Source organism: Labrus mixtus, chromosome 2 (genome assembly GCF_963584025.1).
Source record: "Labrus mixtus chromosome 2, fLabMix1.1, whole genome shotgun sequence".
NCBI lineage: Eukaryota > Metazoa > Chordata > Actinopteri > Labriformes > Labridae > Labrus > Labrus mixtus.
In genome coordinates, this window is record NC_083613.1 from 33,636,533 (window position 1) to 33,663,250 (window position 26,718).

At 43.4% G+C, this 26,718-nt stretch overlaps 3 protein-coding genes across 3 annotated transcripts; 1 reads left to right on the forward strand and 2 right to left on the reverse strand.

The window, feature by feature from the left end:
* Positions 1-98: 98 nt before the first annotated feature.
* Positions 99-5,394, reverse strand: polg2 (polymerase (DNA directed), gamma 2, accessory subunit). Its single transcript, XM_061062835.1, has 8 exons — positions 4,570-5,394; positions 3,702-3,807; positions 3,494-3,599; positions 2,404-2,589; positions 2,184-2,321; positions 1,985-2,065; positions 1,401-1,492; positions 99-1,295 (listed from the first exon to the last, which is right to left on the reverse strand). The coding sequence occupies exons 1-8, from the start codon at positions 5,057-5,059 to the stop codon at positions 1,130-1,132; spliced, it is 1,365 nt and encodes a 454-aa protein (XP_060918818.1). The 5' UTR covers positions 5,060-5,394; the 3' UTR covers positions 99-1,129.
* A 2,823-nt stretch (positions 5,395-8,217) lies between these two features.
* LOC132993163 (probable ATP-dependent RNA helicase DDX5) lies at positions 8,218-16,354 on the reverse strand. Its single transcript, XM_061062847.1, has 13 exons — positions 16,146-16,354; positions 13,936-14,116; positions 13,699-13,795; positions 13,457-13,590; positions 13,112-13,177; positions 12,564-12,705; positions 12,296-12,456; positions 11,781-11,953; positions 11,423-11,533; positions 11,233-11,294; positions 11,084-11,143; positions 9,390-9,611; positions 8,218-9,016 (listed from the first exon to the last, which is right to left on the reverse strand). Exons 1-13 carry the CDS (start codon positions 16,184-16,186, stop codon positions 8,562-8,564), a joined length of 1,905 nt encoding a protein of 634 aa, XP_060918830.1. The 5' UTR covers positions 16,187-16,354; the 3' UTR covers positions 8,218-8,561.
* A 6,846-nt stretch (positions 16,355-23,200) lies between these two features.
* Positions 23,201-26,718, forward strand: LOC132993176 (CD209 antigen-like). Its single transcript, XM_061062871.1, has 6 exons — positions 23,201-23,724; positions 23,976-24,077; positions 24,163-24,411; positions 25,496-25,632; positions 25,790-25,890; positions 26,124-26,718. Exons 1-6 carry the CDS (start codon positions 23,574-23,576, stop codon positions 26,269-26,271), a joined length of 888 nt encoding a protein of 295 aa, XP_060918854.1. The 5' UTR covers positions 23,201-23,573; the 3' UTR covers positions 26,272-26,718.

The window sequence follows — 26,718 nt, forward strand, 5'->3', positions numbered from 1 at the left end:
ATTCACAATATCATCTTATCTTCTGCGCACAATTAGATATGTTGAATTTTTGATAAACAAGAGTCATAAATAACAAATAAAACACACTAAAAATAATATAATATCAAAGAGAACGTTTAATATAAATTAATAAAAAGCATCAGAATTCAGTCAGCGACATGGACCTGACCACTCATTATAAAAACATGAGAACTGAGCTTTGAGAGGAGGCTGTAAGATGAGACAAAGCCAATGATCTGTTTAAATCCTAGACTGCTGGTACGGATGTTTCTCAAGTCCTTTAGGCGTCTCACAAAGACTCAAACTTTACGTCTCTTACAAACACACAGAGCTGAGGAGGTACAGACACACTAAGCAGAACTCTCTTTTAAATCTGTTTTCTCGAGATAACACTACTGTGTTCATTTTTACATTTTGACCTATTTATCTCATTGTCTCAGGGTAACAATACTTCTTTTCCTGTGATAACAAAGCTGCAATGACCTCGTTATCACTGGAGAATCAGCGTTGTAATCCTGAGATGATGAGAGGTCAGTTGAGCTCTCCAGAAAAAGAACTTGATTTTACTTACCACTGAGTTAAATGTCATGATGTGTGTCTGCTCAACTCTTCTGAAGGCGACAATGTCTAACATATTTTTACTGAATAAAGACAATGTGCAGGAGTTTGCTTGCAGTTTTTTGGTAATTAATAACCGGAAATTCTCCAACATTGAGTGCCTAACCCAACCTCAGTGTTTAACTCGCAAAATAAACCGGATGTTTTAATGTTGTTTCTGTGTCTGACTTCCTGTCCCGCTCGATGTGCCCTGTGGTAAACTGATGCTCCGTGCTCCGGCATCCTGCACAAACAGAAGCCTTGTGTGTCTGCTGCAGAGGAATCTGCACAGACGGAGCTGAGACGGAGCAGAGCGGAGCCAGAGGAAGAACACACACTGACTTCAGTAAAAAGGACCGCACACACATCTGGATTCAGCAGTAGGACATCCATGTTTGTTGCCATGGTATCAGAATAGTTTTTGATATCGTTGGATGTTTTCTAGTATCGCCTCGTCTAAAATCCGGTATGGTGCCAACCCCCACAGTATCCTGAAGCTCTGTTGAGTTGCCCAAACAAAGGGTTTGTTCCCTCAGACGTTGTCGGCAGCGGTTACATATCTGGAGAGGAACGTCTTGATCTCAGAGATGTGCATCGTCTCTCTGACGGTGGTGTCTCTGCTGCGGACTTGAAGGAGGCCGCTCTCCAACGTGTTCTCGTTGACCACCATGGTGAAAAGCACGCCCATCTCGTCATACCTGAAATTGCACCGGCAACAACGACACACATCAGTGTAGAACTAGAGGAGCCCTGGTGAAAATAAATCTGCTTCTGCCTCCATTACGAGGCTACACGCGACTCACTTTGCGTTCAGCTGCCCCGCTGATGTTTCCAGATACCCGGGCCACGTCGAGATCTTTGCCTCCATGAACTCCTTCAGCAGCCCTTCACAAACCTGCAGAGGAATGACATTCTCATTTATCCACTTTAACCGACACCTACTCAGTGAACACTTTAAATCTCCACACATTTCCAGTGTGAGCTGCATGTATGAACACAAGGGACAACTTTTTCACCCAGACTTTTTTCCTGTCACCTGGGTTGTAATGTGTTTGAAAATTACTGTGTCAAGGTTTAAATTGTAAGAAGTTGTTGGATTAAAAAGTGACAGAAGTGACATGAAGTGCTTCCTTCCTTCTGTTACGTTTTCTACCGTCTGCAGTCCAAACTGCACAAATCATCATTAAAGGAAGAATATGTGATTTTTTTTGATCCAGCAGATGTCGCCCTTGAGCTCCAGCATGAAACCAAAACAACTCGCGCACTTGGCAATTGGGTCACAATTTGACATGAAGGAGTTGAAGGTGGGTCCTGAGGCTGCTAGAGAGAAGCTTTGCACTCAGCACTTGACCCACGTTTAAGGTGCATCCATCATCTTTTGTCTTACCTGTCTCAGCTCCACAGACGCTCCTCTGCCAATATCTAAAGCCACTTTGACCGGAGCCAGCACTGGATGCAGCTTCAGAACCTAAAATGACCAGAGAGCCAAAGAAAGTTCAGTCAAAGAAACAGAGAAGAACATCACAAAGAGAGGAGCCTGAGTGTGAGGTTCGGAGAGAAAAACAAAGCCAGCAGTTAGTCTTCACCTTCCTCTGCTGCAGCCTCTGTCGGCTGTCTTCTTTCTTGAGCATTTGGAGCGAGTTGGATAGAAAAGCCAGCGCTCCACGGTCCACGTTGGCGCTTACAGAGATGACGTGAGGGACTGACTTCCGGCCGTCTCGACACTGGAAGACAAACGAACACACTGCAGGTGGTTACTCTGCCGACGAGGCAGCGACAGCACTGAAGAAAAAGCAGCCAGCTGACCTGCAGTTTGGAGCGATCTCCTCCGTGTGTCCGCAGCAGCTCAGCGTCTCCTCGGTTCCACAGCGTCTCCAGCGTCTCCTCCCCCCACGGGAAGCTGTAGATGATCCTCACCCCGCGGGACGCCGCCTTCTCCAGCTCCTCCCCGGGCACGTCGCTACTGCTGAAGTCTGACGGAGACAGGGCGAACTGGAGGAAAGACACGAGTTATTGATTCCATGTGGCTGAAGTTCTCATGATTTAAAAATAATTTAAAGTGACAGCTCCGTCTTCACAAACTCACACCTTGAATTTAAAAACATTAGCGGCTACCTGGGGGGGGGGGGGGGGGGGGGGGGATTTAGTGTCGGATGAGTGTTGGAGTGTATCATGCAGTCATAAAAAATAAACAAATATGTGTCATGGATGTTAAGTCATTATATATTAGGACCTTTTTAGACTGTATTGGAGCAAGAAAATAAAAAGGACATTATCTCTTTTTTCCCCTCCAACCTCCATCCATCCATTATCTATACCGCTTTTCCCGTTTGGGGTCGCTGGAGCTGATCACAGCTGTCATTGGGCGAGAGGCGAGGTTACACCCTGGACTGTTCACCAGCCAATCACAGGGCTGACATATAGAGACAGACGACCAGCCACACTCACATTCACACCTAAGGGTAATTTAAAGTGACCAGTTAACCTAAAACTAAATCTAAAACTTAGATATGATTGCAGAAAAGATAGTGATGTGTTTCAAAACAACTGCAAAATAAATAAAAGTGAAAGGCACCCAGTAACAAATCATTTCTTGTTTTTAAATTACCAACAAATTGCACAAACATTGGCAATGTATTTGGGTAATTCAGACAACGATCTCTCTGTCTCGACAACTTTTGGTTAAAAACACGAGTGAAGATCTGAAGGTTTTTGAAAAGACTCTCGAGTAATCTCAACAAATTGTGTCGTTTTGAAAGAAGTGGTTTGAAAAGTATTGACGCATCAAAGGTTTTGACACCCTAATAAGGTAAGAAGGTGTACAAGGCGACTCTTTGTTTAGGCGTTACTTCAGCTACGAACATCTTTCAGAGGAGACACTTCCTCACACACTCACTTTCCTCCACCATTTCAGCCTCTGTCTCGTCCAGTGATCCAGCCACTGAGAGGAGGTACGAGCCGAGCAGAACCAAACCAGAGACGCCCGAGTGACCTCACCGGGGCTGGAAGAAAAAATAAATTCATTACATTCATAAAAAAACATCACTTCTTCAGATATGTAAAAATGAGACAAACGGAGAGACAGGGAGGAGATGGAGCCTCACCAACCAGAGCCACCTGAGGGCTGAAAACACAGACCAGTCTCTGCCAGGCCAAAAGGCAGCTTCCTGTTCACCAGCTCCAACGAAGGAACAAACTGCTCCAAGGCACCTGAGAACAAAACCGGACCGTTCACCTTCTGGGTTTTCAATGTATTCCCATGTTGTGCAGTAAAGACGGAGAAGTAGGAAACATTATGCTGATAGATATTCAGAGAGTGAGGTAGGAAACAGTTTCAGAAGAAGCCTTTTGGAGGGAGGAGAGGTGAAACGTCTTCAACCAAGTCCAGTTGCCTTTGGATCAATCAAACTCCTGCACCGTCTAAATTGCACAAATACCTTGACAACAGTTTCAAATGTACTTGTGCAATTAAGGAAGTGTCATTTCCTCTGCCTGTCTGTCAGAGAGATAAACGAAAACAGCTTGTGTTTTTATGAGACACCAAAAGGACTCAAAAGAATACCACCGCTCCTCTCTCTGCAACTCTCTTTCAAATATGACTCAAGATCTGTGTTTTTTTCAAAGCTTTGGTACTTCTCGATATTATAGACCAGTGGTTCCCAAAGTGGGGGTCGTCGGGACCCCATGGGGGGTCGTTGGACACTGAGAGTGGGGTCGTGAGATTCCTTCCAAAAATAGCACATCTCTTATTGTCAAAAATACAAAAATGTAGTTCAAGAGATTACGGGTGTTCTGCTTCTAGCGTTTCTCACAATAAGTTACTAGAATAATATGATGTGTTTTGGTCACAGTGGGCAACATTAAATGTTTTTTTTCACCACCTCCAGGGACAACGTGGGTCCCCAGTTGCTGTCACTGTTATTTGGGGGAGTATAGACCATTAAAAACTGGCAGTATTCTGCAGCATCCTACCTTGAAGGCAGCTTGTTCTTCCAGTCGGTGATCTCTGAAGGAGCATCTGTATCTTCTGGATGAGCAGATCCTTACTCAGTTCTTTGTCTTCCAATATTTGTTTGATATGTTCATTCTCAACAATGTTCAGTTTTCTTGGAGCACCTGTGGCTGTGTCCCCGCTGCTGCTACTCAGGGTGTTTATCCCAAACACCTGAGCTGTGGTCCGGCTCACAGAGTGCCACCACTGCTCCAGCAGGTTTCTCCTCAGCTCGGTGCCCAGAGGTCCGTACCTGCAGCTCATCCCGCGCCGGAACAGCTCCATGTTGGCTTCACCAGGTGAGAGGAAGTACCTGTCCACGCAGAGCCGCAGCAGAGTCCTGGCCTGGTGCAGGTCCTCCTCCTGACCCCTGGATGAGCTGCAGGGTCTCACAGTGAGCTGCAGAGCGTCGCTGCTGCTCTGGGACGGGAATCTTGTGAACAGGACGTTTCTGACGCAGAGAGTCAGCATGGTGAAGAGCCTGCAAAGATCGTCTATTGCAACGAGGGTGCAAAGATCGTCTATTGCAGCGAGGGTGCAAATCCGACACCTCACTACGGGTCACACACTGTCACAAACAGTAAACGAAGCAGAGTTAAAGTTTCACAAAGGCATTGGTCTGGTCAAGTGATGATTCTCATCAAAGAGAAAATCATACATGTGGAACACCGGAAGTGTTAGCGTGTGTAGGTTCATATAAGATAGATAAAGATAAAATGTAGTTGTCCTTGCAGTAAATCTGTAAGTATCTCATGTCTCACAACAAGTTTGAAATTCACAGGAAACACATGTGGCACATAACCCCGAAGTGATTCTACTTCTTCTTCTTCGAGTTGAATTCCGGCAGGCTGTACACTCAGAAGTGCAGTGCTGCCCCCCGCGGGAAGAATTCGTAACTTGTTCAATTAATGTTGTTATTTTAGTAGTTAATTAATTGATTTTATTATATTGTTTTTTTTTGTGTGTGTTCAAACTCAGGGTTAACGTGTGCTATTAGGGGAAGTATTCGACTCTCACAGTCTGATATTTGGGACGTGATGTGAGGCTCTCTGTCTCTACCTGTAAGGTGTCACAGTGGGAGTGGAGTCTGGCCTCCTGTGGGAGCCAGCTCTTTTGACTGCTCTGTACACCATCAGGACTTTTCTTAGTGTAGGATGTTTTTAGTGGGCCAAATAACATTTTTATTTGCTATTTTTCAGTGTTTTAGGACAGTATTTCGGTCTTGGTCTCAAGCCCACTTTTTGAAGGTCTCGTCTTGGAATTGAAAGCATTTTTAATCGGTCTTGTCTCAGTCTCAGACTGGGGGGACACCGGATTTTAAATCAACACCGGTCAAGACCACCACTGAAAGTCTAATTTTCGACGTCATTACTGTCATTAGAAAGAAAACACCTCTTTTTAAAAGAACAAATAACTTCAATTTGTTCATTTGTAGTTTGACTTTTATTACGGCCGCAACTTTCCCGTGTTATTGTCTAAGTGAGGGACACACCCGTTGCACACAAGATGAGGATTTTTGAGTAATATATAGGGTCTTGGTCTTGGAGCACTCTGGTCTTGGTCTCGGTTAGTTTGGTTTGATGTTTAGGGGCTGCAAAGGGAAGGCTGTAGCCAGCTGCTTTCTAACAGGTTAATGATGCTGTACAGTATCTCACAAAAGTGAGTACACCCCTCACATTTCTGCAAATACTTTATTATATCTTTTCATGGGACAACACTGAAGAAATGACACTTTGATACAATGTAAAGTAGTCAGTTTACAGCTTGTAATAATAGTGTAAATTTACTGTCCCCTCAAAATAACTCAACACACAGCCATTAATGTCTAAACCGCTGGCAATGAAAGCGAGTACGCCCCTAAGTGAAAATATCCAAATAGTGCCCAATTAGCCATTTTCCCTCCCCGGTGTCATGTGACTCGTTATTGTTACAAGGTCTCAGGTGTGAATGGGGAGCAGGTCTGTTAAATTTGGTGTTATCACTCTGTCTCTCATACTGGTCACTGGAAGTTCAACATGGCACCTCATGGCAAAGAACTCTCTGAGGATCTGAAAAAAAGAATTGTTGCTCTACATAAAGATGGCCTAGGCTATAAGAAGATTACCAACACCCTGAAACTGAGTTTCCAAATTGGGCCCAAAGTGTCATTATTTTGTGTGGCCACCATTATTTTCCAGCACTGCCTTAACCCTCTTGGGCATGGAGTTCACCAGAGCTTCACAGGTTGCCACTGGAATCCTCTTCCACTCCTCCATGACGACATCACGGAGCTGGTGGATGTTAGAGACCTTGCGCTCCTCCGCCTTCCGTTTGAGGACGCGCCACAGATGCTCAATAGGGTTTAGGTCTGGAGACGTGCTTGGCCAGTCCATCACCTTTACCCTCGACTTCTTTAGCAAAGCAGTGGTCGTCTTGGAGGTGTGTTTGGGGTCGTTATCATGTTGGAATACTGCCCTGCGGCCCAGTTTCTGAAGGGAGGGGATCATGCTCTGCTTCAATATGTCACAGGACATGTTGGCATTCATGGTTCCCTCAATGAACTGTAGCTCCCCAGTGCCGGCAGCACTCATGCAGCCCCAGACCATGACACTCCCACCACCATGCGTGACTGTAGGCAAGACACACTTGTCTTTGTACTCCTCACCTGGTTGCCGCCACAAACACTTGGCACCATCTGAACCAAATAAGTTCATCTTGGTCTCATCAGACCACAGGACATGGTTCCAGTAATCCATATCCTTAGTCTGCTTGTCTTCAGCAAACTGTTTGCTGGCTTTCTTGTGCATCATCTTTAGAAGAGACTTCCTTCTGGGACGACAGCCATGCAGACCAATTTCATGCAGTGTGCGGCGTATGGTCTGAGCACTGACAGGCTGACCCCCCACCCCTTCAACCTCTGCAGCAATGCTGGCAGCACTCATTTTCCAAAGACAACCTCTGGATATGACGCTGAGCACATGCACTCAACTTCTTCGGTTGACCATGGCGAGGCCTGTTCTGAGTGGAACCTGTCCTGTTAAACCGCTGTATGGTCTTGGCCACCGTGCTGCAGCTCAGTTTCAGGGTGTTGGTAATCTTCTTATAGCCTAGGCCATCTTTATGTAGAGCAACAATTCTTTTTTTCAGATCCTCAGAGAGTTCTTTGCCATGAGGTGCCATGTTGAACTTCCAGTGACCAGTATGAGAGACAGAGTGATAACACCAAATTTAACAGACCTGCTCCCCATTCACACCTGAGACCTTGTAACAATAACGAGTCACATGACACCGGGGAGGGAAAATGGCTAATTGGGCACTATTTGGATATTTTCACTTAGGGGCGTACTCGCTTTCATTGCCAGCGGTTTAGACATTAATGGCTGTGTGTTGAGTTATTTTGAGGGGACAGTAAATTTACACTATTATTACAAGCTGTAAACTGACTACTTTACATTGTATCAAAGTGTCATTTCTTCAGTGTTGTCCCATGAAAAGATATAATAAAGTATTTGCAGAAATGTGAGGGGTGTACTCACTTTTGTGAGATACTGTATGTGTGCATTGATAGTTTGGAGGCACCAACTCGCCTCGTTGTGATGATTCTTGTAACCAAAATGTCTAAAAACCAAACAGAAAACACAACACAGAAGTCCCATTTTCATATTTTTATTTAAAAGGGCCAACACGAACCCTTTTTATACGATCCTCATTATATCACTTTAAACATACCACAAACTGAAAACACTGCATTACCTAGTAAAAATAAGTTACTGAGGAATGTAACAAAAAAAAAAACAGTCAAGGAAAAGTGCCGCAATCAAAGTTGCACTATAGTCAAATAATGCTCTGGGTGTATTGAATAATTCCAACCCTGCTGTAAGCAAAACAAAGTTAAACAGTACAAAGGATAATAAGAATAATCATCATCATCATCCTGTAAGATTTCAGGACTGAACAAAAATCATGTTGGTTCCATTTATTGTGCGAATATGATCTACTGTTGGAAAGGTGGCGGCATGGGGTAGGGCACCATTGGCGGAGGGGGTGGTGGCTGTTGGGCCTGTGGTGGCGGCTGCGAGTTGAACGGGAATGGAGGGTGGTTCATACCATTCTGAGCGGCCCTCTGCATGGCCCCGAACTGAGGGGGCCCCTGAAAGCTTTGGTTACCAAAGGCACCCACCTGGTTTGGCGGACCACCAAAATTACCCTGTCCGTTGCTGTTATTATAATTGTTGTTGCCATAGCTACCACTAGAGTTACTGCTGTTACCCCCATAGCTGCCACCGTTTTGAGCCTTGTTGCCGCCAAAGGCACTCTTGGGCCCCCCGCCGAACCCTCTATCACCGTCCCTGTCCCTGTAGCTACCACCGCCAAAGCTGCTCCTCCCACCCCCAGAATACCTATCCCGACGATCATCCTTGTAGCCTCCTCTTCCCCCCCTTCCACGACCTGGATGATGTGAAGACAGAAGAAAAAAAACAAAGGAGACACCATTCAAATAAAATAAATAAGTCTGGGTTTCTCACATTAAAATTGTAACATCCGTTTCAGTTGTTTTCACAAATGCACTCCTGAAAATTCTGGGTAAAAGCTGCTCCTAAAATCTTCCTGATTGGTCTGTTCACTCCTAACGTGGCTGATGTAGGTAGAGAGGCTTAGCAGCATTAGCTGTTAGCCGAAGTGGATCACTGGTTAGCTTAGACGGTTGACGGAAAACGGGATTCCCACACGGCAATTTCAACCATACAATGACAGGTCTAAATTAACTTTTATCTTCCTTATACTCGATATGTTAATTAATGTAAACAAGTACAGATTTTACCTCCTCTGTCCTCTGCCATCTGGATGAGTTTGGGGTTAATGGCCTGGTTGGCCTCGCGGAGCACAGAGATCAGGTCGCTGGCTTGTTTCATGTTGTTGGGGGTGAAGAAGGTGTAGGCTGTGCCCGTTTTTTGACTGCGGGCTGTGCGTCCAATGCGGTGGATATAATCCTCGGAGGAGTTAGGGTAGTCATAATTGATGACAAATTTCACATCCTCCACATCTGTGAAAGTGTTGCAGTGTGGCAAAACAAAACATGGAGGCCACACAGGATTTTGCACACCACAACAGCCAGATCAAAGGTAAAAGTTAGCAGCTGTGACGGCTGGGGAAGAGAAGAGGTCGTTAGGCTGTGGAGGGAAAACGTGTTAGGACAGCATAAGATTGTGAATACATCTACTCCACGGGAATACTACTGTGGGAAGAGAGAAACGATGCACACTCCAATTGCTTACCATAATCAAAATGATCCAAAAGACCTTCACTCTCCCTTTTGTTAACCAAGGGAGAAAAAAAAATGGATTTAAGGCTTACCATAAAGGAGTATGCATTCACTAGTCCTTTCCCAATGCAGCGAAATCCCTCACAAATTGTCAAGTGACTTCCAGGAGCTTCTACGCAGTTGGGCCACGATATGCACTGGGGCCTCCTCATGTGCCAATATGGGACCAATGTGTGGTACTTTTTGTAGGTCCGTTTTTCCCAGTACACTCTCAAAAGAAGCTTGATATTAAAAGGCCGCACTGCGCGTCTTGCCAAGACAAAATAGACCAAGTACTAATTTGAGCAGGGGCCCGGTTCAAAAAAACATGAGAAAAGGCCCGAGCATTGATCCCTGTGGGACCCCTCAGCGAGCACAGAACAATTCCCACAACCCACTTCATCAGTCTCATCAAGGCAAGATCCTTCAAGAAGCCAGTGTTCACTTGAGAAAATGTCTCTCGTTGGCAGGTCTCGACATGACTTTAAAACGCAGGCGAGGGAGGAACTTTGGTTTGAGCTGTCTCACTCTCTTTCTCCTCTCACTAGGTGTTCCCACTACCCCCTAAACACATGTGCCAGGTCTCATCAATTTTCAGAGACGAATACAAGATTTCAAACTGCTCTCTCCATTTCAAGGAATCCAGCACTTTGACGGGAAAAGAAAACAACTGAAAGCTTTGACAGGCTCACAAGCACCCATGCTATGTGATAAGAGCTCCCAAAGGTAAAAATTTGTTCCAAATCTCAAACAAGTGACTTGCAATACAGCGCTCTGTAACAAAACAGCATGCAAGGCAAAAGTCACAACATCAAGCATGTCTTTTTTTTCTCTCTTTTTTTTTACGTTTGAGTTGGAAACAGCTGGATGGCGTTTGTCAGGTGAAATCCATGGACAGAGAACAGATGTGTGTGTATTTCAACAACATATCAGAGACAAAGGCTTAGCCACACAGCCTTTTGAAGATCACTGGCACACAAGAGCTTTCACCTCTCTACGCCCACTGGGTGGCAAGCCAGTAGAGCACTTCCAATATGTCATCCTTCTCCCTCTCGAGGCCTGGGACTGTCATGCCTAGCGCCTGCCACAAAGACTCCACCTTAAGGTGAGAAAAACTCAGAAAATGCATAGAAAAGTTAAAGAAAGCAAAACCACTTTCTTTAAAATAAGTGTAACACTGATAAGGAAGTGATGCTACTTGAAATCATACTGACCCAAGCCACGGGAGGCCACATCTGTCGCGATGAGGATTGGAGCTTTGCCATACCTGAACTCTGAAGAGAGAGGAAAACAATTTGAGTCAATTATAGAGCAGCTTTAATCTACTTCATGTCGTACTTTCAATGTGATTCAATAGTCTCACCATTAAGGACCCAGTCCCTCTCTTGCTGGCTCTTGTCTCCATGAATCCCCATTGCTGGCCACCTGTGACAAACAAATTAAACATAAAAAAAATGATCTAAAAGCAAGTAGGACCAACTTTACATAAAAGGTATCGTTTATCAAAGCCTATTCTGTCCCCTACTTCGCAGCGATTAAAAAGAGAACCTTACCCGTCTCTTCTCATCCTCCTGGTGAGCTCATCACAACGCCTTTTGGTCTCCACAAAAATAATGGTCTTGTTCTCCTTTTCGCTCATTATCTCCTCCAACAAACGGATCAGTCTGACAGAGATGAGAATAGAAAGTTAATGATTTGCCAACACTTTGTTTCTACCCTAACCTACTCATTTTATATTCTGTTGACTTTAAATAAAATAGTGAAAGTAAAAAAATAAATGTAATGCATCGTTTTAATGTTGATCGAGACAAAAATGTTTCTTGAACAACGAGCCTTTAAAAAAGGTCCGACACAAAGACTTTCCTGCATCAGGCTGCTCACAGACTCTCTAAGAGGGAATCATCCACTCACTTGTCTTCCTTCTCCATGTCATTGCAGACGTCTACAATCTGCAGGATGTTGTGGTTGGCACTGAGCTGCAGCGCGCCGATGTTGATCTGGACGTATTCCTTCAGGAAGTCCTCAGCCAGCTGCCGGACTTCCTTAGGCCAGGTGGCACTCCACATCAGGGTCTGACGGTCTGGCTGGTGTACAGGCAGAAAGGAGGACTTTGAAATGTGGTCACAGCAGCTGGATATCTGGTATTAATAAGAGCTTGACTGATAGTGTATTTGAAGCGGATTGTTTGGTCAATATGCTTTTAATTCCTATCTTCAGAACACCTTCATACTTTTTTATAAACTGAACTGAGTTATTGTTGTTGGTTAGCGACAATGAAATATAAGAGGAGCTCCAGAACAGAGGGTTTATAGCCATTGAGTATTTTAAACTCTTGTCCCAAGTTGAACATTTAACTGAGACAATCTGCTCTGATGTCTCAAAAGTTATAAATTGTCTTCCATGTTGAATTAAACAATACGACTTACCCGAATTTGATCCACTATTTTGCGGATCTGAGGTTCAAATCCCATGTCCAGCATGCGGTCTGCTTCATCCAGCACCAGGTAGGTGCAACGGCGCAAATTAGTCTTACCACACTCCAGGTAGTCAATGAGACGACCTGGGGTCGCAATGCAAATCTCAACTCCTAAAAAAAAGAAGTTACAATAATAATCATTCAAAATGAAAACAAATGCCTCACAGCAGAGAAGAGCCAGATGAATTGATTTAGTGAGAGTAACACAGTAGGCATACCCCTCTCAAGGTCCCTGATTTGAGGTCCTTTGGGTGCACCCCCGTAGATGCAGGTGCTCTTGAGACGGGAGACCCTGCCGTACTCAGCAGCCACCTGCTGCACCTGCTGAGCCAGCTCACGGGTCGGTGCCAGCACCAAGCACTAAAGAAAGATGCATGCAATGTACAAAATCAGATTCATTTGAATATTGCAGCTTTGACTTTTATTTTAGATAGTTCAGTCAACTTAAGTTTTCTACCACTCCGGTAGGGAAACTTTCAGAAACTTGTGGCTCAAGTTCTGTAGTTTATCTCAAAGCTTTGGTACTTTTTCGATGCAATCTATCACAAATTTGATGATGATTTTGAGTGATTTTATCATTTTACAACACGTTCCATCTAAAAGTATCACAGTAGCAACCTTTGTTTACAAATTGTTTGGCACAGCATATTGAGATCTGCATCATCTGAGCCCTTAGTTTAATACTGAGATAGCTCAAAGGTAATTTCATATTCTTCAAAATAAATCAAATAGGTTTACACACTATAACAATGTTCTGTGTACTCACGATTGGTCCATCTCCATGCTCCAAGAATGGCTGGTGTTGGATGTGCACAATTGCAGGCAAAAGATACTAAACAAAGACAAAAATGAAAGGAAAGAGGTTTAAATACACATTCTGATTAGTAGTGCACATATATCAGAGGGCTCATGCACGCTAGTCGCCTCAAAGTCTTGAATTTCCACACCATGAGCAGAAAGTCTCAGCAGACAGCTGTCAGCATTAATTCAGGTTGGTAGATACATTTAATCTCAAATGAAATGCAATGTCTCTTTAAATAGAGAGGTTAAGAACAAATAAAACCAATAAGGGCTTTACAAAAAAACCACAATATGGAAATAATTCACTTACTGCGAGGGTTTTCCCAGAACCCGTTTGAGCGATGCCAACCATGTCTTTCCCACTCAGGGCGACGGGCCAGCCCTGAGACTGAATGGGAGTTGGATCAGTCCAGTTTTGTTTGTTGATGACGTCCATAACGTAGCCTGGGGCAGATAGGTACGCGAGTTGGTTGAACATTGTTTTACCAGCGTAAGCAGATAAGAAAAGGAATGTTCTAGATTGTTTATGTGATAGCGTCAATTTCTACTCACTTGGAAATTCAGCTTCATGGAATTTGATAATTGGTTTGGGACAATCTCTGCCTTTGACAGTCACCTCTTTGCTTCTCCGGTACTGTTCAACCTCTTGCTGTGATTGGAAGAGGAAATAAACAAAAGACTACTGTTAAACTGAGAAACCCATATGAATATGTAGAACACTCTATTCATTGTTGGGGTTGGAGTGTTTTAGCCGTTGGTAAAGGGAAACAGTGAAAAGGGGGGTCTTACAAGTGATCTACGAGCTCCATCGGGATGCTCCTGGTAGAAGTTCTTCTGAAACTTTGGAAGTTCATCAAGGTTCCAGTGTTTTTTCCGCAACCTCTCACCAGGGTTTCCAAACTTTCCAGGGGGAGGTCCGCCCCTACTGCCTCCTCCGCCGCCGCCAAAACGAGGGGGTCCTCCACCGTACCTTATGTAAGAGAAGGACACGCATGAAAAACTTGCCAAGTACCACTTCAACCATCAGCAACCCTCGAGACCTTGATGTGGTTTGAAAGACAAAAGACACTCTTGCTTGCGGTTGCTGTTTTTTTTTAATGACGTGTGGTTCTTATTGTTGATATTGTCAAGACCTGTTTCTACAATTCACTTAGCAGACTCTTTTATCCAAATCGACGTACATCAGAGAGTAAGAACAACACAAGCAAGGATCTAGAAAAAAGGGAACAATGTCAGTAAGAGCAAACGATCAGCTTTGAGTCTGATTGGACACACAGGTGCTGACAGGAAGTGACCAGAGGCAAAGCACAACATTGAGGGCAGTTCTTGAGAGCTCTAATCAGTATAGAAACCATCTTATAAGTCGTCGTTATCAAACAAAAACCATCGTCATTACCATCATCATCATCAATAATATGGAGACCATCATCATTAAGTTAGTAGGTATTCATGAAAGAGCTGGGTCTTTAGCTTTTTCTTAAAGGTGCAGAGGGACTCTGCAGATCACATGGAGTTTGGAAGTTCATTCCACCACCGGGGGGCGACAGAGGAGAAGAGTCTAGTTAGCGTCAACCCTGTTGTGAAGGTTGGATCAGACGCCTTTCATTGGCAGAGCGTGTGTAAGGGCTCTAGTCCCCCTGTGTTTCTTTCTGAGCGCCACTTCTTTTTAAATCATTCTTTAATGACGAGAGAGCGTTTGCAGCAGCAGCAGGCGGTCAGCAGCTGCAGAGCAAGATTTAGAAATAGAGGACGCACCACCGTCTTTTAAATCGGAGGTGTGGAAGCATTTTGGCTTCCCCGAGACAGAAAATGAAAGAGGAGAGAGGATAACAGACGAGACAAACAAACATTTACATCAGCTTCAACACAGAGCAGTAACTACTCTGTTTGTTTTCTCAATTATCACAGTATTTAAGGGTTGATTTACTTTCTTCAGAAAACACGACATCCCACACTCTTCACTCTTGATTAAAAAGTAAAACTTATTTGCTGAATTTTCATCTCTACTCTCTAAGTCATAAACACACACATAGGCTGAAATACACACACACATGCACAAACAGGATCCTGTGGACACTAATGGAGAGATGTCAGGGTGAAGGAGCTGCCCACGGCGGGCGCTCCTGGGCTGATGGCGGGGAGGGGGTTCGGTGCCTTGCTCAGGGGCACCTCGGCAGTGCTCGGGAGGTGATCTGGCACCTCTCCAGCTGCCAGACCAACTTCCATATTTGGTCTGCGCCGGGACTTGAACCGGCGACCCTCCGGTTCCCAGCCCAAATCCCCACAGACTGAGCTACTGCCGCCCCTACAAGAAGACAGAACTACACAAATAGAACAACCAACAATGATGCAGCATTTAATGGACACCACAACGAGAAGCTCACATCACCTCCCCACTGACAGGCGGGTGTGCAGCCCCTAAAGGGTGAATCGTGAGAGAATCGTGAACCCAGTATCGTGAGTTGTATCGTGAGTTGAGTGAATCGTTACATCTGAATACATCACATATCGTGTTCACGTCACACCCAAACAGCTCAGAGCTCCAGACTACATGTTGGGAAAGTTTCTAATCCCATCTCCACTGATTATACAAGCAGGCTACCGGATTATAAACACATCAGATATGCTGCCAATGAATCACAACAAGTTGAACCTCCAGTAAAAGCCCCTGAAGCTGACGTTAAAGCTGTAGAACGAGTCTTTAATTAAAAACAAACATGGCCTCTGCGACACAGATCTTCAGGTGAGACTGCGTCACATGCACACGCAACCTGCCGCTAGCTGCCATTTTAACCTCTTTATCGGCACGGAAACGGAGAAACTACGTAACACAGAAATGACGGGACGTGTGTCGGCTCTCAAACGGAACTTTAAACGACGAATGAAGCTTAAAACGAAACAAAAAAAAACACGTAAACGGCAAGGCGGCGGTGACGGTTCAGAGAGCGTCGCCATGACAGCACTGACGGTCGGTCTGTCGGAGCTGGTACTGGACTCACCCTCTGTCTCTGCCACGATCTCGGTCTGAAAACCCGGGCATGGTGTAGCAGAGAAGTGTGGGGGGAGAAATCCGACTTCTTTCTGGATCCCTTATGCCTCTCAAACAAAAATCAGAGGATTAGTCTCAAGGGTGGACACCGAGGAATCGGCCAAAACAAAAAGAAAATGCCGGCAGACAAAAGTCCCTCTGGGAGAGACGGATGTGACGTCACACGAGGCGGATCACATTGTATCCATGCGCGGTACGCTCACACGCCGGTGTTACGCCGAGAAATGCATCCCTGCCGAGAAGTCGCATGTACCTCTGAGGAGAATGCAAAAATATTTCTACACTCCCTTATTTTGCATCAACCATTAAAACACAATTCTGCCTTTATTTTTCACCCTCCCTTAAATTTACTCTAAAGACACTTACGAGTCAAACACTTTTTGCAGGTCATATTTACACAGGGTAATGAAAATGCGTCTTCTACCAAGTCTACAGATCGATAAGGACACTTAATGTTTAATAAGTATAAACTTCTCATACTTTTTAGTCACAGATCTGCCACCGGAAATAAGATTTATACCTTTTTCTAACATTTCCGCGAGGTACATGCGATTCTTGGCAGGGGTGCATTTCTCGGCAACACCGCGGTACTATTTTGTCTCGTATGTCGTGACAGGAGGAGTTTTAAAAAACGACTGAAACATTTGAGTGTTTCACGGAAGAGGATAAGGGAACAATCACGAGAGCAGGACGTTTTTTTATTCATTATTGTGTTGAGGAAAACATTGAAATAGAATTTGGAGAATAAAGTTGAAATTACCCAAAATTGTATTTTAACTTCTTTTTTAGACATTTAAAAAAAAACTTGATATTTGACATTTTTTGTCAACATTTTTAATGTTTTTCTTTTGTATTATAACTTTTATTGCAACATTTATTCTCTCATTTTTGTCTTGGTATTTTGACTTTAATCTACAAATTTTTTGACTTTTTTTCTCGACTTTTTGACTATTCCAACCGATATTTCAAATTTAATGTTGAAAGATATTTCAACTTTATTCCCTACATATATGTTTTTTTCCCCCTCAACATTTCGCCCCTCCTTTTCCCTCTGCATGTTGTTGTTTTAATTTGGCCCTGCCTGGGCTCACGGTGCCACCCAATGGTCAGCCCAACAAAACAAAACACCAGTAATGGCTCCAGCAATTGGTCACTTGTGTAAACACACCTGAGTGCAGGATGCATCATCAGACATTTGGAACGTTTTACAAGAAAAGAAAATACAGTTATTTAAATGTAAAAATACTCAGATGATGCTTTATTGAAACATATTTGGCAGATTATCGATTAAAATCTGGAATATGGATGCCTGTTTTTCATTTCATGGGGACTTTAAACCAAATTTAAAGTGAATTAAAGGTCACATATTCTGTAAAATACACTTCACTATGTTTCTCTAACACTAACATGTGTCTCTAGTCTGTCTACAAACCCCCCAATGATGAGAAAACGTCCATCCTCCTCGCACTAAAAGAACTTGGCCAAGGTGAAAGTTTGTCTAACCTGAAGGAGCTCAGCAATAGTTGCTATCAGAAAGTGCAATTTCAGAGCACTTCTAACTGGTGCCTTTTGTTGCTATTGTGAAAAATAGCTTGCGGCACTTCCACGTCCCTCACTAGTGACAGTATGGACTTTTTTAAATTGCTCTTAATGCTTAATATTTGCTTTTATTCAAAGAAATTCACCAATTAAAGAAAATTAAAAGTCAAGGACTCCTTAGCAGCAGCTCTAGACACGCAAAGACGAGTCAGATTAGTTTCTCCTCGGTGATTGTTGTTGACAAAGTTGATATCAGAAGTCCATCCTCTTCTTGATTTTGATTGGTCGATGAAGTGAGAAGAGACACTGGGTTAAACTTTTTTTCCAGCGGTGTTGGATCAACCCGGTCCTGGATGCCTCCTCTATCAGGGTTTTTTACATCCATCCAGTTCTGCACATGTTAAGTTATTCTTTCCTGCATTTCAGAGGAGAAACATTTACATCAGCTTCAACACAGAGCAGTAATTACTCTGTTCGTTTTCTGAATTATCACAAAATTTAAGGGTTGATTTACTTTCTTCAGAAAACACAACATCCCACACTCTTCACTCTTGATTAAAAAGTTAAACTTATTTGCTGAATTTTCATCTTTCCCGTCCTTACCAACCAAAACACTAAACCAGATTTTCAGAGAATAAAGACGCCTGATCTTCATCAGTACTTCAAAACTCAATCGATCTGTTGGAGTGGAATTCAGGCACCGCATGACCCCATTCAACTGAGTGGCTCGTTCTTAAAGTCCCTCGAGCTCTCACTGACCTTGATAAATCTGCATTTTGTGCAATCTGCGCCCTCCAGCAAACTCTAGAGATTAAAGTTCTTCCCTCTCCTGCAGAGTTTAAGATTTTGATTGCCACTTTGTTTCCAGCTGTAAGTGTTTTAACTGATTTATTATGTCTTCCTAATTTTCTCTTCTTTGTTGCTACGCGGGGGCGTGTCCAGGCTTTTTTGACACCTGGGGCACGGACTTATGCAGGGGCGGCCTGAAGTTTGTGGGCACAAGCACGCAAAATTAATTTATCTTTTGTACCCTTTTTATCCCCGACTAATGATATGTGGCAAAATATAAATCTTCTTAGCTTGATTCTTTAGGGACTCAAAAACAAAGATGTGCAACATCATCATTTTAAGTACTTTTAAAATTGCATGCAAACTCTTGTACGCTGTCTAACGTGCAAAAATACATTTATCGGCGAGTAAGTCCTTTGCAAGTCGGACAGTGTGCACACATTTCTGCTTGGAATTTTTCATGGAAAGAGCAAACTGAAAGTACGACAGCCAGAATAGTTGATTTCATCATAAGTCCCGCCTCTGATTAGCTAAAGAGCCAATCATAAATTTGGATATTGGGGTGGCACCTGGGGTGGCTAATCAGATTTGAAGGGGCCTGGCCACCCCTCTGGACAAGCCACTGTCTTCCAAGTCCGTTTGTATTGCTTCACTGTGAATGTGTGTGAATGAGTTACTTCTGGTCCCTTTACACTGCAGCCTCTGCCATCAGGGGGTAAGTTTGACCTGCGGTGGAAAAGCGCTCTAAGAAATCCTTCCTGCACATTACCCCATATGCTCTTTTGTAAAGCGTCTCGAGATAACACTTGTTATGAATTGACGCTTTACAGATAATGATTGAGATGTCAGAAGACTAGAAAAGATATATACAAGCTCAAGTCCATTTTACCATTCCAAAATTAAAGACCTACAACAGTAAATAAATTAGCCAACTAGTTTTGAATCACGTCCAATTGCCGAATAGAGCGCCACAGGAATGAGTCCTAAAACCAGGAAGTAAGTTAGCATTTGAGCGCCATGGGGTCTAACGTCTAAAAGTCAGCGGGGATTTTGAATGTGTTTGTGGTTAGACGCCTGAAATAAGGTCTGTGGTTAACACAAGCTGAAGAGATGTTGGTGTTTTGTTAGACCACATAAACTACGTTAGGTAAAACCTCCACTTGTGAAGTTTGAAGTTTTTACTCGTCTTTAAAAAGGCGGTTGCTAACAAGTGGCTAAATGTGACTACAGCGGTCGTCGGGGACATTAAACGTCATCACGCCGGACACAGAGGGCGGGAACTCTCTCACTAGTCGGAGATGTCTCCTGTAGGTTTAATCTTTAGGTTAAGGTGAATATTATGTTAGTAAACTATTTATTAAGCTACGTGGATTAGTTTATCGGAGATCGTCTGAAGCGTAACGCTAGTGACGTCACAATCATCCCACCGTGGTGTAGTTAGCTTGTAGCATAACGTTAGCTTTTTACTTCTGTCGGCCGCATTAACGCTTCAAGCATCATAAAAATGGCGTTCATCTGTGAAGATCATCCTGCTGAACAAAACGCCTACGCTTCAGAAACGTGCGTTTAACACAGAGATTATTTTCTGCAATGATCCAAAATCCAATGAAAACATCCCATAGGCGAAAATCTCATTAGACCCCATGGAGATGCTACTTCTGGGTTGGCCTACAAAAATACGTCATATGGTTTGTTCTCTATTGTATCCACTCCTAAGCTTACTGTCATTGGCTGGAGGAAACACACCATCTCTCCGCACAGAAACGTCCCGAGTCAACCAAATCATGAAAATCCAGTCAGAGGACATTTAGAGGACAAGGTGTCTGCAGACACAGTCACAGCCACACATGTACGGAGGCCCAGAAGTGATGAGTCAGCGGCTTTATTTTTGTATAAGTCTGTATTTTATTTTGTAGGAACAAGCTGCTGACTGTACCTTTAAACTGACAATGAGTTATACGTTACCATGACTAATTGTTCTCACAGTGTGATTCACACCTGCACACACTTCCTGCTTTCTGCTCGGACTCAGACAGGTGTAGAGTGTGTATGACACAACATGTTTTATTTCACTTACCGCAGAACATCTCAAACAACCGCTCACACATTTCTTTGTAGTTCTTTTTCTCATCCATTAGCTTCTCCCTCTCTCTTTTCCAGCTGGCTTTGTCATTCTTCACTTTTGAACCGATACAGGGAAACAACAACATGTTACCGTATTATAACACAACTGAGGATCTCATTTCTGTACTTTTTTCTTCGCACAACACTCAGCTGAATTACAAAAAAAAAAAAACTCACTTTGGACCCTGAGGTAAATGAGGGCCACAATCCCAGCCAGGAGGAGGAGACACACAACAACCCGAAACACTGAATCTGCCCGACTCCTCCTTCTTTGGTGATTCACAGACGCTTAACGGATAGATAATCCACAAAAGGTGGTACAATAAATACTTTAGTTGAGATGTGTTTTATTCAGTTTAAAATAACGTTTAAGAGTCAACAGATTACCATGCAGCAGATCCCAGAGTAAAATGTTAAATGTATGTCACTTTGTAATTTTTGCACACACACTCACTGCTCATGCCTGACATGTCCCTACCTGGGTGCTGAGCCTCTGCAGGTTCAGGTATATTCGGTGACCTGCCCTCCCACGGGTTGTCAAACACCTTCAGGCTCTCTGCACTGACGTAGATGTTCACCACGCTGTCCTTGTCATCCTCGTAACGGTGGACTGTCTTACAAAGTCCGGGCTGAACGCACAGGTCCTCAGACATTATTTCCCCCCAAATTTACCAAACATTAATGAGCCAGTTTAATTATCGCTCTCTCTCTCCCCACTGTAGTTACTCCTGATACATTAGATGTGTCTGAAAGCATATGAAAGAGGAAGACAAAAACAGGATATCCTCTTTGGGCCCCTGCTGGTTCCTTCTTCGATCATTTCACCTGAGATCATATTCAAGCCTCACTCAGCGTCCCGAACGAACACAGAGCTGAGAACAAGAAGCCCAGAGGGAGTTTGACTTCACTCTGTCGTTTTATTTTAAAGGAACAACTCCCAGATAGTTCACAAGGTGACATATTCTCCTCCTCTTCAGTGTAAATAAGTCTCAGAGCTCCTCAAAACATGTGTGTGAAGTTTCTTGTTCTAAATCCACTCTGATCCTGTATTTGATCATGTCTATAAACCCCTCTATTTCAGCCCTGCTCAGAACAGGCTGTTTCTGTGTCTGTACCTTTAAATATGTAAATGAGCTGTGCCTGACCACGCCTCCTCTCTGGATGGGTTTGGGTGTCTCGGCCTTTCTCGCTCCATGTCCTATTGTTTACGGTGAGAAGGCAGACTCAGAGGGCAGAACAAACACCTAGCTGTGGGAGTGTCACCCACCTGGGGGAGGGGTTACTGCCCTTTGTGATGTCATGAAGGGCCAAACGGCCTGTTTGAGCACACATTTTCTGAAAAGTGGAGCAGGAAGAAGACAGAGAGGATGGACTTTTCTCATCATTGGGGGGTTTGTAGACAGACTAGAGACACAAAGACTCACGGTATGGAGCAAACGCAGACTCAGGGAGAGTTATAATTCAGTCCTTTAATCCAGGCAGAGTTTGGTACACGGTAAGGCAATGATAAACAAATCCAGAGGGCTAGGCAAGGCAAGGTCAAAACGGCAGCGATGGTCATACACAAGGACCAAGAACAATATTATTGCTGGAACGAGGGAACACAGAGAACGCAACGAACTGGCAACAGAGACACAGGTGAGGGTAATCAGGGCGGAGCTGACACACAAGGCAGGGACAAGAGGGGCAGGATCTGAAAGACAGACAAGGGTGAATACCAAAACACAACAAAACCCAGGAAATAATATTACAATTTGCAAAACACAAAACAAAACCTAATGCAGACTGAAACCCTTGTCACTAGAGACACATATTAGAGTTAGAGAAACATGGAGAAGAGGGTTTTAAATATGTGAACTTTTAAGTTAGGATATATTTGATATCTGCTATATTGATGGCAGTCAAATTAAATTGTGACTTGTGATAATCTGTTTTATGATAAAGTATAAGAGCTTTCTCTATCTCTATGTTTTATAATATATTAAAAGCATAATTTACCTCCTACTTTGTTCATTGTTGTAGATTCAGATCTGCAGCTTTACAGAAGTCAAAACAGTTTCTGTTCCCTTTAATATCTCCAGAGGACTCAACCGGTTTCTCACAACTGACCACATAACACATTTTCACTCTCTTCATTTCTTAACACTCTGATTCATTACTATATCACAATATCTATATATGTATATATATATCAATATACATATAACACAGAGATAATAAAGTAAACAGCTTTAAACTTAAACAGAGTTTAAAGAGGTTTGATTGACGCTAGTAACTATCCATATCTGTGCTCAATATCCACATACTGGTTCTTGGGTTATAGCTGCGTTTGGGAATGCAAACAGCCTTGTTTTTCACCCAACTTTTCCTGCCAGCCCCCTTGAAAAATGTATGTTTGAAGTCAGGGTGGGCTGATGTGTGAACGCAGCAGGAAGATTCTCCTGGGGGTGATGGCCGTTTTATCACGTGAGTGATGACGCTGCTTTTTCTGCTCACCAGTATTATCTTGCCCACTCTGCCCAAGGCAAAAACTACGATTACAGTATCAGACTCTGACCTTGCCTGCCGTCTTGGATTTCCGCAGCGTCTTTATTACAAAGTTTTTGGAGTGCTGTGTGAAAACAGCTTCTGTCTGTCCGTCTGTCCGTCTGTTTTGTAGTTACTCAGCGCGATCACGGTTTGAGTTTCAGATTCAGCTCAACAAGAAAATGAAAACCACCGTCATGCAGCTGCAGTAAGTGGTCACCCAGAATACTGTCACCACCAACCCTCAGGTTCCTGTTTTGCACACTCCCGAGCTGCTGACTGTCTCACAAAGGGGACAACTTATATATGAACACGACAGCTTATAGTGATCATTATACTAACAGAAACACACATCGGTACATCAGGAGTAAGCTTAAACCAAACCACCAAGCTGAACATCATGGATGAATCAGACACATATGCTAACGTAGATGAACCTCCAGGCCAGCCTTGCAAAAGGACGGGTTTACTAAACGGCTCGGAGAGTATTTATGCGAATGAAGAAATATTTCAGACTCTGGAGATGAGCACAGCGGGAACTTCACTCACAGGTAATGAACCCACACAACCATGTCATCTAGTCTTGTGGCACACAGAGACGAGTTTGCCTGTCATTGTTCATGAGGTCATTATCAAAGAAACGAAGGCACTGACATGATGTATCTCAAGATGAAAAGAGGAGAGGATGCAAGGGGGGGGGGGGGGGGGGGGGGGGGGTGTTCATGATGTGATGGAATTTGTGAATTCATTAGCTTTTTTTACTGAGAAACAAACACCTCACAATTTTACCTTTCACCTTCAGGTGCTGGACACTTCAAGAAGAGTTTGTCCAGAATTGTCGTGGTGTGTCTGGGTCTGCTGTGTGTTCTCCTCCTGACTGGACTCATTACTCTGATGATCCAACGTGAGTATGTTATAAGCGGGGTTAATACATCTCTGAGTGATGGTTGTTTACAGCGTCTGTTTGTCTTTTGTTCACTCATGAACAGACAACAAACACAACTCTGAGTGGAAATCAGACATGATCATGTTGAACATCAGTAACAACAACCTGGACAAAGAGAGGAACCAGTTACAGACCACTTACAACAACCTGGACAAAGAGAGGAACCAGTTACAGACCACTTACAACAACCTGGACAAAGAGAGGAACCAGTTACAGAGCAGCTACAACAATTTGGCTCAAGAACGAGACATGCTACAAAACAGACTGGAGGAGGTTCAGAAAAAGCTTCTTGGTAAATATTTATTTTCAGTTCATGCTGGACTAAACTCTTTGTTTTGTGTGAACAGATTATGTAAATCAAAGTTAGAGACACTCCCCGCCCCTCTTTGTTCCGTCTAACAGTCCATCATCATCTGATAACGTTATATGCCTCTGGAAACAGATTTAGTCTGCAACACAAACTGTCATTCCTTTAGTCCAAAAAAATAAAGATAAAGAAATTGATTTTCTTATTTTTTTCTTGCTTGATGATGCAGCTTTGTGAAACAGTAAACTTTTGTCACGTCCGTCCTCACTATGAGAAGAAATTAACTTTTAAAATGTTTTTTAGTTGAATGGATTCCACAGCATCCTTGTGTTCCGTCTCCGTCATGGTTTTGCTCCATCTGACGGTGCGCGCTATAACCCACTGGCTCCATTTCTGAAGCTTAAAGGCAGCGTTGGTAATTTTCCAAAACTAGCATGATTTTGAAAGTAGCATTCCCTCAGTGCTCCGTCTGCACCCACCCCCTCCCCTCTGTGCTCCCTCTTAAGCCACGCCCCCTCACTTACATGCACGAGCACTGTTGCTCCATAAGTGGACCTCAGCTCATACTTTGAGTGTGAGCTAGAGCACGCAAGAGGTAGAGAACGAGCAGGGAGACAGGGAGGCGTGTGATTGGTTCATCAGATTGATACCTCGTAGCAGACATTGGTCGAAGTTTTGCTAAATGATGATGGATTTTCTTTGTTCCTTTTTCAGAGAACACGAGTTATTAATTTCTGTCAGGAACTTAAGAAAATTTCAACCAAAATTTTAAAAAGTGTTGCTTCTGGCATGAACCAGAGATGGATCACAGAACGTGCAGTGGAAACTCGACAATTGACCAGAGAGGGCGCAATCATTTACGGAGTGCAGAAACAGATTTTACACGATCCTTTGGAATCTGTCGGCAATAGATGCAGTTGAAATGACTTTCCTTTAGTAGTTTAGACAATAGCTCTTAAAAAACACCATGTTATAGCATAGAGTGCAGCTTTGCGGTTATTCGAAAATTATTCTGCATAATTTGTCGACCACCTTTGCATTTTTCTGCAACAATTTCTTATTTCAACAGAAGGCCTTAAAGGTTGGGTGCATTTCAACGGAAGTTTCTATTACATTTCTTCTCTGGAGAAGCCCTGGCAAGAAAGTAGAGCTGACTGCTTACAGAGAGGTGCAGACCTGATGATTATCAACAGCAAAGAAGAACAGGTGTGTGTGTGTGTGTGTGTGTGTGTGTGTGTGTGTGTGTGTGTGTGTGTGTGTGTGTGTGTGTGAGACATAAATAAAATCAGTATTGCAGATGGAGGACCGTTAGAACCTGCTGATATTTCAGGTTTGTAAATGACTGATCCTCTTTGTCAACAAGGACTTTGCGAGAAGTTTCCAGAAGCTCGTGTGGATCGGACTGTCTGACAGAGAGAAAGAGGGGACGTGGAAATGGGTGGATGGGACTCCGCTGAACACAAGGTTTGCACTATACTTTATTCATTGCGTTGATGCACAATAACATCTCAAGATACATCTCGAGCTGAAAACTAATTTTACTGATCCTAAAAGCCAGAAACTACATTTTGTGAATGTGAATGAATTGATCAAATATGTAATTAAAACATTTTCTCTGGAAATATTTATAATAATAGAATTTGTTAGTGGCCAACGGAGAAGAATATATTTATATTTTTTTTACTTGGGAATTTCAGCTACTGGAACTCAAGGGAGCCAAATGGTGTTCCAAACAGAGATGAAGACTGCACTGAAATAAAGATGTACGGTTTGGTGAACAGCTGGAATGATGAGTCGTGTGAACTTCGAAGATTCTGGATCTGTGAAAAGACTTTTAATATGTAGCCCGGCGTCCACATTTGACCTTCCTGACTTTATGCTAAAAGCCAGTGAGAAGTCAAGGTGTGCAGATGTTTATACGCTGCTTTTCAATGGAAAATATTCACACAGAGTCCATGTTCAGGCTGGGAAGATTGCGCAGCGTTCAGTGTCAGTGTGATGATTGCTAACTGGGTGAGAAACCATTATTTTGTAAGGTCCCTTACCTTTGAACAAATCCACAAATATACTGATGCAGTGTTTCCCCTAGGTTTACAGCTTTGGGGGGGTGGGGGGTGCGGGCAGACGGACGCTGACACAAACACTTTAAGGAATCTTGGTGTTCATGCGTTACTTTTAATGACAACTGTCCTGTTCTATCAGAAAGGTATCCTTAAATTACTTATTTTCCTGATTTCCGACTCTATCCACTATCCTATCTCTACAATAAAGGCACAAAAAGCCAAAAAATAA